The 11429-nt window shown below is 33.5% G+C and overlaps 1 protein-coding gene across 1 annotated transcript; it reads left to right on the plus strand.

Moving 5' to 3' along the window:
• The first annotated feature begins 347 nt into the window (after positions 1 to 347).
• On the plus strand, positions 348 to 4463 carry LOC117702566 (olfactory receptor 5AP2-like). Its single transcript, XM_034493656.2, has 2 exons — positions 348 to 530; positions 1766 to 4463. The coding sequence occupies exon 2, from the start codon at positions 1787 to 1789 to the stop codon at positions 2717 to 2719; it is 933 nt and encodes a 310-aa protein (XP_034349547.1). The 5' UTR covers positions 348 to 530; positions 1766 to 1786; the 3' UTR covers positions 2720 to 4463.
• The last annotated feature ends 6966 nt before the right edge of the window (positions 4464 to 11429 follow it).

Here is an 11429-nt window from a genome sequence, read left to right on the forward strand (position 1 = left end):
AATCTATATTCCAATTCATTCTACTACACTTTCTGCACATAATGTTCTGAGTGCCATTTGAAAACCTGTTATGGTTTCTTAAATCAGGGATAACAAATACAATTAAGTTTTACATAGTCTACAATCTAGAAAGTCAAAGTGAGTATCTTTGAGGCATTTGTAATAAGACAAACATTTGATTCATCATTCCATTTTATGTTTAATGAATTCCTTTGTGCAACTGTTTAATTGCTCATTTATTTTCTCATGGGAATTTGGACAATAGTGCTTTGGTTCCTAAGAAGCTCAGGTAAGATTAAAGTCCAAATGACAAACCATATAATGTCCTGCTTTTCCTAGGAACCCAGCCTTTTTAAGGGAAGTGTACTTTCCTTGAAGAACACAGAAGGTACATCAAAAAAATGGAAAATGAGTATTGCTATAATGGATTTACATTTTTTGTTTAAGTGTTATACATGTTTTCTGTTCAAAAATAAACTGTGGCTCACAACAGGGAAGAAGGAGGTGAATGAAAGAAAGGTAGTTGTCTGGTGAGTATTCTTATCACAATCCTCGGATATTGGCACTGGGTGGGACTGCAGTGGTTTAGTTCTCATAATCACCGTCTAGAAAGCTGGGGATTGACTTTGAACATGACTATAGGCAAGTACGTTCTTCATCCTCTTGGTGAGTCTAACAAAAAACTAGCAATAAATCCCAGTACACTTAAAGTGTGTTATTTTTAAGACATCAATACATATTATTAGACCTTGTGGTAACATCTAAATATAAACACATCATAATAAGGTATTAACTAAAAAATTAAATGGAGCCAAGAATAATGGAACACACCTTTATTTAACCTAGTACTTGGGAGGCTGCTGCAGATGGAATTCTGTGAGTTAGAGGTGAGTGCCAGGCCAACCAAGTCTATACAATGAGAAGCAGCCTCAAAACAACAACACAAATAAACAAATGAAGGAACAAAAAGAACAGATTTATATTAACAATGGGTGTAAATGTGATTTGTAAAACACATTGATTTCTACTTATTTTAACTTAATGATATATATATCATGTAATAAACCTGCAGGAGAGATAATAGAATACAAAGAAAATTAGTGAAAGAAGTGTGACATTTACTGTGTCTGAATAATTAGAAAATGTTTTATTGATCCCCTTCAGTCATTCTCAAATTATAGATGAACCTCACACATGTTAGATGTTTGTCCTCCTGAACATTCCTTAGCTTCTGATGAACAGAACTGATGCTCATGGAATAATGATGACCAGTCTTTTTGTTGTATTTTTATATTGTATTATCAATGATAGTAGAATAATTCTGTGGACATCCTTTGTTGCTCACCTGGAAACCACCAAAATGAAAAACAGTCCTTCTACTCCGTTGTTGACACAAATTCTTCTGGAACTGAGATACTTTTATCTACTATAACAATTGATGAGAGAAAATACAGGAAACTGACAAATTTGATCACAGATGTAAAACTACATACCGAGTAACGCTTTGACAATGTTGATAAAGAGAAAATGAAATTACAAGTAAAGTGTCATCCATATTCAAAGAGCACTACATTGTGATGGTGAATATAAGGCATGAAAACATTAAGAAGATATATTATAAATTCCAATTTAGCATCAATATTGAAAATTTATTAATTCAATATGCTATTAGTCTTACTCTATGAGAATGAGGTAGATTATAAATCCCTTTTCTCTTGAATTTTAAATTTATCTATGTGTTTATTCTATTCTTCCTGGGCTGCAGAAAACAAAATTTCTACAAATAATGAGTCTGGAGAACAGCACTGTGAAGACTGAATTCTTTCTCCTGGGATTCAGTGATCATCCAGAACTTCAGAGTCTTCTATTTGCTGTGTTTTTCTCCATCTACTCCATTACTCTGATGGATAATATTGGGATGATCTTATTGATCACAGTCAGTTCTAATTTACACATTCCCATGTACTTTTTCCTCTGTGTTCTGTCCTTCATAGATGCATGCTATTCTTCTGTCATTGCTCCCAAATTACTTGTGGATCTAATTTCTGACAAGAAGGTGATTTCTTACAATGGCTGTGCTACACAGTTGTATTTTTTCTGCTCTCTGGTTGACACAGAATCTTTCCTTTTGGCTGTCATGGCTTATGACAGGTACATTGCAATTTGTAACCCTCTGCTTTACACTGTAATTATGTCCAAGAGAGTCTGTACCCAGCTAGCATTTGGAGCATTCTTGGGTGGAACTATGAGTTCAATAATCCACACTACTAATACTTTCCAGTTGTCATTCTGTTCCAAAGAAATTAACCATTTCTTTTGTGATGTCTCTCCACTCTTCTCTCTGTCCTGCTCTGATACCTACACACATGACATTATATTAGTAGTGTTTGCAAGTTTGGAAGAAGCTTTCTGTCTTCTTACTGTTCTCCTCTCCTACATGTATATTATAGCAGCCATTCTTAAAATAGGTTCAGCAGAGGGAAGAAAGAAAGGGTTCTCTACTTGTGCGTCTCATCTGACAGTAATCACCATTTATCATGGCACCCTGATTTTCATTTATTTGCGTCCTGGTACAGGTCATTCAATGGATATTGACAAAGCAACCTCTGTATTCTATACATTGATTATACCCATGCTTAACCCCTTGATATATAGTCTCAGAAACAAAGATGTCAAGTTTGCCTTTAGAAAAATTATTACCAAAAAATTTTTTTCTTAGCTAAGTAAAGATGAGCTTCACAACATTAAAAAATTTCTTTACTTTTTCCCCGTAAAATTTCTAAAATTCAGTTGAATGTTTTATTTTCCCAACTGTATGTGTAATGAAGTTCTGTTAAGAAAAAAAGTCCAGTATCTAACATTGAAACTGGGCATCTTCCCTATTGTTTCTTAATATCACTTTACTTTTTAAATTGCTATTTAATTGTATCTATTTTATATACGATTGACTTTTCACTTAATATCCTTGTCTTTCATGCTAATTTTTCTTCACAATTCTCAATAGTAGATAAATCTTTTATGATTCTTATGAGAATACATTGTAATGCTGTTATGTCAGATTTACTCACTCTGCCAACTCTTCCAAGATCCACAGCACTTCACAATAAGTTCATCTTTGTGTCTTTCTTATTTTTAACTCATCAGGTCTGTGACCATGCAGTTGGAAAGTGGGCTTGTTGCATCATAATAATTACCTTAGTATAAAAATTGTTGATTCATATATTTTCTTCTTTTCTTTTGAATTATAAGTAATATAAACTCATTGTAGTTTATTTGTTCAAATAGAGCAAACTTTTAATTCTCAAATATTAAACATTTTTCTGAACACACATTAAATTTCAAAAGACAATTTGTGCTTTAAATTTCAACTGAATAATAGATGTAAGAAAATTTGTTTACTTCTTTTTTGAAGTTTTAAATTGTCTATCCTTTTTATCTTGCTAGATATATGCTGTGTTCCTTCCCACTTCCATAGTTATTCATTTCTGTTCACCAACTGATCCCATGACTTTGATGGGAGTGTCTGCCTTAGCCTACATCCTGAGTGTTTTTTTAAAAATGAAATAAATATCAGTTTACTATTGGTCACTTTCAGTTTAGTTTGTACAATTTTTATATTCAATTCATCCTGGTCCACTTCTTATTTTATTTAACTCATTCTATCTCCCATGCTTCTCTTTCTTGGGGCATATCCTTCCACAGACTACCATATACTCTGACAGCAAATTTTATAATCAAAAATTAAAATCCAAATTTTATAATCAAAAGTTCTGTCTTGCCAAATGTTTCATTTTCATGTCTCTGCTCAACACAGAGAATGAGAAAAAATGCATAGTGAAAAACTGATTAGTTCAAGTGATTTCTGAAAGACATTTGTATTTTAGTGGGGTATGTGGTTCTTTGATACTGTGATGAATACAAGTAAGGTAAATTATTAACACATCAAAAACAAAGAAGCAAGGTAAACACAAAGTAAAACTATATTTATTAGCCTTTCGAAAGGCAGTTATACTTCTAAACATATTAATCAGACTGAAATGAAGTCCTTACTTCAGAAAAATGTTTGGCACTGAAGCAAAAATTATTGTCATGTGAGTTCAAAGGATGCTGCTGGTGCCAAGGGAAATCAGTCTATTCTTTCTGGACATGAACATAGGAAATACAGTGTTTTAAAAATGGGAACAATTCTGATCTATAGGAAAACCACTGTATTTCAGTAGCATGAATATAGTATGGGAGTTTCACTAGCTGAAATATTTTCAGATTTTAATCGCATACATTGATACAACCCATCTTTGTCATATCCCTACTCCATTCTCTCTCTCTCTCTTTCTCTCTCTCTCTCTTTCTCTCTCTCTCCCTCTAACTCTCCCTCTCCCTCTCTCCCTCTCTCCAGTTTTCCAGTTTCCCCATCTCCCTTGCATATATATATATATATATATATATATATATATATATATATATATATATATATATATCACAGAATCAAAATTTCCTGAGCATATGCCATGAAGCATAGGCATCCTATCAATGGCTTCCACTTCAAGAAAAAGTGCCTTTTCTTACTGTAGTAGTCATCAGCTCCCATCAGCTCCTCAGATAAATGTGGAACATCAGGAGCCCCTTCCCCAGTATTCACACAGGATAACTATATACTTTAAAATTCATTTCCTTTTTGCTGGCCTTTTGTACCAGATTCTATCCATGGAGATCTCTGGCCAGGATAGATAGGAGGGTTCAAGCAAAGAGAAAAGGGCTCAAGCAGGGAGGGAGAATTGCCTCTGCTGCTTCAGCTGAGGCTGTTGCCTCCTCTGCTTCTGTCGCTGCTCTTCCCAGAAGCCACACTGGCCACTCTGCACTGAGCCTTCTGGGTTGAGCCAGAGGGAGACTGACCAGGCAGCACAGGAGGGCAGGGGACCTTCTGATGGCGTTTCTGGCGAGCAGTTCTCTTCTTTGGTGGTGGTGTTATAGCTCTTACGACAGAAGCTTTCAGACAGTGGAGTAATTCTCACACACCTTTATTCCTGCTGGATAGGATCTTTATACATAGTTTTGAGGTGGGTTTGGGTCTGACAGTAGGTACTCCCTATTGGCTTAGTCTGATAGGTCAGAGACTTGGGGTGTTACCCTTACTTGACTGAGAGCCACAAACCTCTCTATGATGGCCAGTAGCGGGTTGCAGCTATGTGATAGAGGCCTGGTGCCAGGAGCAGACAAAGCTCCTACTATCCCTTCAGGGTAGCTAGGGCTTCTAGCCTTAGCTCAACTACCAGGTTTCCCTCTCATGGTCTACCACCCCATCACATCTTTTGTGTGTACCTATACATTCTATGTTGTGCTGTTGAAGGTGAAAGGATATCTTGTTTGTTTTCTTTTTCTATCATATGGCTCCAGTGATCTAGTCCAGTTCTTCAGGTTGGGAGCAGCTGCCTTTAGTCACAGAATCATCTTCTCAACCAAGAACTGTTACAAGTAATACTTTTACATTGTTTAACTTTACACACTTAAATTCAATATTGATTTTGTCAAAAATTGAGAAGATTAAATGCCAAGGTGAGAACCTACAACCTAATAAGGAGTGTTTGTGTTTAAAAAATACAATTGTATTTTAAATTTTTATGTTAATGAGTATTTGTATGTTTTACATATATACATCAATTAACAATATATTTGCAAATATAACACTACTTCTGTACCAAAACCTCAATTGAAAACAAACTCAACAACCATTACAATGACATGCATTATGAGAGGTTACTATGTGCACTTTAAAACAATGATATTGGGTAAAATTGTCCAATTTAAATCCTCTATGACTAGTGTCTGCCCTTCTGTTCTGTTCTGTGAGATTTCTGAAATCTAAATCTTTATATTTAGTGACAGTTTATTCAGTTTTCTTACTGAGCAGTGTCATAATAAAATATGGATCAAATGTTATTTATTTAACCCCGAGTAATGGTAATCTCATCAATTTTCTATACATCTTAGTGTACGTATAAATATAGTTCTATGTCATATAAAATAGAAAATGTGGTTTTTAGGGTGATTCATAAAGTAAGTATGTGCTCATTTTAATGCATTCTATCAAACAGTCTCCCATTCAACTAACTTTCATTCCCAATTGACAATATAGACTTTAGATAATAGAATTAGCCATCCAAATAAACACCTGAAATTCACATTGTCAATACCTTTCACTTTAGTCCTTGTTTTGAAGAGTCGCAAAACTTCTGTTAAATGTTAAAATTTTTGATCTGAATTATATCGTTATTTAACTTTTGCATTGTGTGTGGTAAAGTCTTAATGTAATAGAAAGGACAGTTGGTGTGATTTTTTTCACGAAAAAAAGCTACCACAAAAGTCATTCTCAGTGCCACTGTGGCCAATCCAGACTTAAATATATTTATTGTTCAAAATGGAAGTTCCATGTCATTGTTATAGCTCCATTTTAAATCCTTCCCACAATTAGCATTGGATTACATGACTGTAGGAGCCATAGACATACTGAGAATAACTATTGAGCTGGAAAGGGACACATAAGTAATTTGTTATGGACCACTTTTTAACAGAGGGGAATAATATCCAGCAAAGAAGAATGGCAGGCTAAATACCACAGTCCCTTAGTGCACATTGAATGCCTTGTTTAGAAAATAATTAGAAAGAAAGGAATTACCAGACACCAAAAGCAATTGCCTCTAATGTGAAAACAGGAATTCTTCTTACACATGAGTACTATAGGATATACAATATACAACAATTACATGCCTCTGAGCTTATTTCTTTAAGTGTCCACCCTTAACCTCCAAATACATAATGCTCATGTTTTCAATGGCAATAAATTTTTCTTCTGAAAAGATATTGAGAATAGAAACAGGCACATGGTGTGGACCTACTGTGCCACCCCTGTCACACTTACTTAGTTCTATCTTCTCTTACTTGCTCTTCTTTGGTGTGTGTGAAAAGGAGAGAATTACAGAATGGAAGAGTGGGTTGGTTATGGACGTGAACAATGCACATGGATCAAAGCCTGGTGATATCCATTCCCACTGCAATTCTTATAAAATCAAAATAAAAAATGAAATGTTCAATCAGGGTCTCTATTAAATTCCTGTATAAGCCATGGATCTTCTAAGTCACATTACCACTTGATTATTTTTAAACTTTAGCTATTAAAATTTAGAGATATGAAAATACTTTTATCTCCTATATTTAGACATAAATATTTCAGCATAATGTCCACATATGTTCTTATTCAAATCCTTTTGTTTCAGTCCACACTTATTAGATGTGCTTACATGGTCAAGCAAAAACATTAAAATCATGTATATTCTTATAGCTTGTCCAAAGTAGTCCTAGATGAATTCTATTTATGGAATTAAGATTTATTCTCTTCATATTCACTGTCTTATAAACTATAATCACTCCATATTTGTTCTAAAACAATAAAGTACATATTTAAAATACAAAGTATCCCTGAAGTTTTATTTGAAACAATCATTTTTGATGAAGTAGTCACAACAAGATTACATGTTTTAATTTTTCCTATTATTATCTATAATATAGGTATTGGAGTGACAGTTATAATATTAATGTAATTTCTATTTTTGACCCAGGAATAATGGAAGTCTACACTGAGAGGACAAGTTTAAAAATTCATAGAACAATGTACAGAGAGTAATGCCATTCAGAAAGAACTATTAGAGAAATCCGTGTTAAATCAGCACTGGAAAAGGCAAAGGAGATTGACAAGTTGAGAAAAGATGCAAAGTAGAGATATTGGAGGGAGGGCACATTTGATAACACTGGTGTTCCTTGTTTCTCATCTTTCTTGTTTACTTTTCAGTTGATCCTAATATTATACAAATTATTGAAGTACAACATAATGTCAAGATCTGTGTGTACATTTTATAATTATCAAAATCATCATAATTGTCACATTTATTATATACAATGTTTATCATTCCTGTATGGTGTGGTGGCCAAAATAATCTTTACTTATTTTCAATTATGTAGTATAGTATATTTGATCCTAGACAGACAAATTTTTATTAAAAACCTCAAAATTATTCTGCTTTATTTGTCTAAAAAGCAAGATAAAATAATTAAAAGAGAGTAAAGAGTGCAAAGACCTTTAAGTAGACCATTTGTCTATTTTTCTTGAGTGTATAGATACAAATGTTTTTCCTTTCCTTTCTCTGACTTTCAAGGACATAGTATTAAAAATTGTAAAGAAAACAGCACACACACACATATAGATACATATAATAAAATGCACAATAGTTTTTAAAAATACAAATGATTTCTACAAAGTAGCTATTAAAATATGGATTATAATATCAGCTACTTGAGGCTTATATTTGCATAATACATGTTTTGAAGAAGCAAGACTATCTGATTATGTATTTATTTTTTATTGGATATTTTATTTATATTTCAGATGTTATACCCTTATCCCATCCCCCCACCCCAGGAACCCCCTATTCAATGCTCCTCCTCCTGCTTCTATGAGGATGTGCAACCACCTACCTCCTCTCTCCACTCTGGAGACTGTTCCACCGGGTATTCATCCCATGTGCAGTCACCAAAGGTAGACTCTGATGTGAATGCCACATGACATAGCTGACAGGATCCTGACATAGCTGTCTCCTTAGAGGTTTGCCAGAGCCTGACATATACAGAGGAGGATGTTCATAGCTAACCATTAAACTGATCATGGGGTTCCCAATGAAGGAGAGAGAAAAGACTGAAGGAGCTGAAAGGGCATGTGATCCCATGGGGAGAGCAACATTACCAACCAACCAAAGCTCTCAGGGACTAAACCACCAGCCTGGGAGCACATAGGGAGGGACCCATGGTTCCAGCTGTATATGTAGGGGAGGATGGACTTGTTAGGCATAAGTGGGAGAGGAGATCCTTGGCCCCCTGATGGCTGGACGCCCTGTGGGGAGGTTGTGGGGAGGGAGGTAGGAGTGGGAGGGTGGGTGGGTGAGGGCACATCCTCATAGAAGCAGAAGGAGGGAGGGTATAGTGGGTTTTTGGGTCGGGGGAAATGGGGTAAGGAGATAACATCTGAATTGTAAATAAAATATCCAATTAAAAAAAAGGAAAAAAAGAGAAAAAAAGGATATGTGGCAACAAATTCCATCTGTTTGATCAAAAGAACACATTTATTGCCTTCAGAAACATAATAGCATTCAAACATTATTAATGTTGTTCCATATACACTAATAAATGGAAATTATTTTGATGATATTTTATCAAACCATTATTTAATAATAAAATAGATTTTGAAGAAAATTTTTAATAGATTTCTTCACTGCCTTGCCAGAAGTTTTATAAGCTGTTTGTTAAATTTACCAGAGTCCAACTGATAACTGAGAGAACATTTGGAAAATGAGAAGATATGAGTTCAAGCAATATAGAACAGCAATTCTACCAAGTACAGTGGTTTCTCATTTGTTCTCAGCTTCCAACTGTTGTTAAATATAAATGAAAAGGTGCAATGATACTTTCTGAGATTATAGATGTCTAGTTCTCATTTTATATTTGTACTCATATATATATATGTCATGGGGCTCCTATAAGCATGTCAGCTTTTGATATGTAAATATTGGTATATAGATGGAAATCTCATTCTTATTTTTTCTAGAATTAAATACATTATTCCTTCTATACATATTGTAATTACTATACATATAACTATTTGGATAGTTAACTCTATTATCATTTACAAAAACAAATTTACATGCACATCATTACTATAGAGTAATATGAAACATGATGATTTACTGATGGCTTCTACTTAAAATATTCTCTTTAAAGTGTTTATACAAGTAACAAGTGAAGTAATTCTATCTCACATACTATTAACAAGAAAATGCATTGCCCATTATATTATAATTTATGTTTAATTGCATGAGTTGTTCACTTACGTTTTAATGAGTAACAATTCTTCCATTTCCCAAAGAAAGATGCATTATTTAAAGATAAATAAATGATTACTAAAAAATACAGAATAAAGGAAGAAAGAAAAAAAAATTAACAAACCTGTGATGAATCTTTCTATTTTCTTCAGTGACACATGAACTATGTAGATGACATTTTATTTTTCCTCTGAGACTATGGGGCCTTAAGTATAATAAACTTCTGCCTTCGATACATTCTTTTCTTCATTAATGATTAGTTAAAGTCCTTGATGATCCTTTTCCCATGTGATAATACAGCAACTTCAAATAAAGTTGAAAACATAAGTTTTTATATGTACTGTATGGCTTCATTAGATTAGTATTATCGATATCCCTACTTCAAGTCAAATAAAGGTTACAAAAATGCATCTTTGAACAAACACAGAAGTATACATGTTTTCAAAATTGTCAATACTATAATTTTTGAGTATCACAATAATAACACATATGCAGAATATACAGTAAATAAAACTATATTAAATCTAACTTTTATATTAAGATATTGAAGTAGACGTGTATTATATGTAATCAAACAATATGCCAACTCTCATTTGTTCTTTCTTTGGGTTCTCTAGTAACAAGGACAGGCACTTGCTTTAAAATATTGACAGATAATAATATCTTAACGTTATTAACACAGTCATCAGTGCTACAATATTCATATAGTGCTTGTCACTGGAGACTGGTAAACACAACATAGTATAATTTAGAGATACTTACAACTAGAGAATTGATGAGGATTGCATTTGAATGTTCAGGTTTAAGCAAGGATTTTGATGTATACCAAAGTCTAGTCATTTTCCCATGCTTCTATTTCAGTCATAAATATTTTCAAAAAACTCCACAGAATGCAATTTCAAATCCATGCATTCATAAAGTTAATGCTTACAATCAGATCATCATATTATATAACGTTAATATCTTTCTACTTTATTCATACCAACTTCACCACAAAATACAAATTCCTATGACACTAAAATAGTCTTTAATTACTGTAAGAGAAAAAGAAAATAAAATGCATAGAAATTGGCATATTTAATTATAGGCAGTTCAGTGCTATCCTATTTTGCTTATGTTACAAAGTGTTCCATATGAGGCTTGCTGCGGTGTTGCTTGACTTGGTATGAGAAATTAATAAGAAGTGTAAATTCTGACAGATTATTCAGAACAAAAATTTATCTCAATATCTAAAAGACGGAATGTACTCCTTCAAAGACTGGTGGACTCAAACTCTCTGGTTTGTAGTGATTACAGTTTTCCTGTCCTATATTGAGAAAGAACAAATTGCTGCTGGATCTTTATTATGAAAGAACTATTTATCAAGGATGTCACCTTATACTATCAGATCTGTGGGTCTGGGTGTCAAGATATGAAGATATTAATTGTAATTCATGAATTAACAGGCTTGTTAGTCATGCTGCAAATAAATAGGGATGACTCAAAAACATTACCTATATTAAAACA

This window comes from Arvicanthis niloticus, chromosome 2 (assembly GCF_011762505.2).
Source record: "Arvicanthis niloticus isolate mArvNil1 chromosome 2, mArvNil1.pat.X, whole genome shotgun sequence".
NCBI classification, from domain to species: domain Eukaryota; kingdom Metazoa; phylum Chordata; class Mammalia; order Rodentia; family Muridae; genus Arvicanthis; species Arvicanthis niloticus.

Coding starts and splice junctions, on each gene's coding strand:
- LOC117702566 (XM_034493656.2), top strand. CDS start 1,787: ATGAGTCTGGAGAACAGCACTGTGAAGACTGAATTCTTTCTCCTGGGA.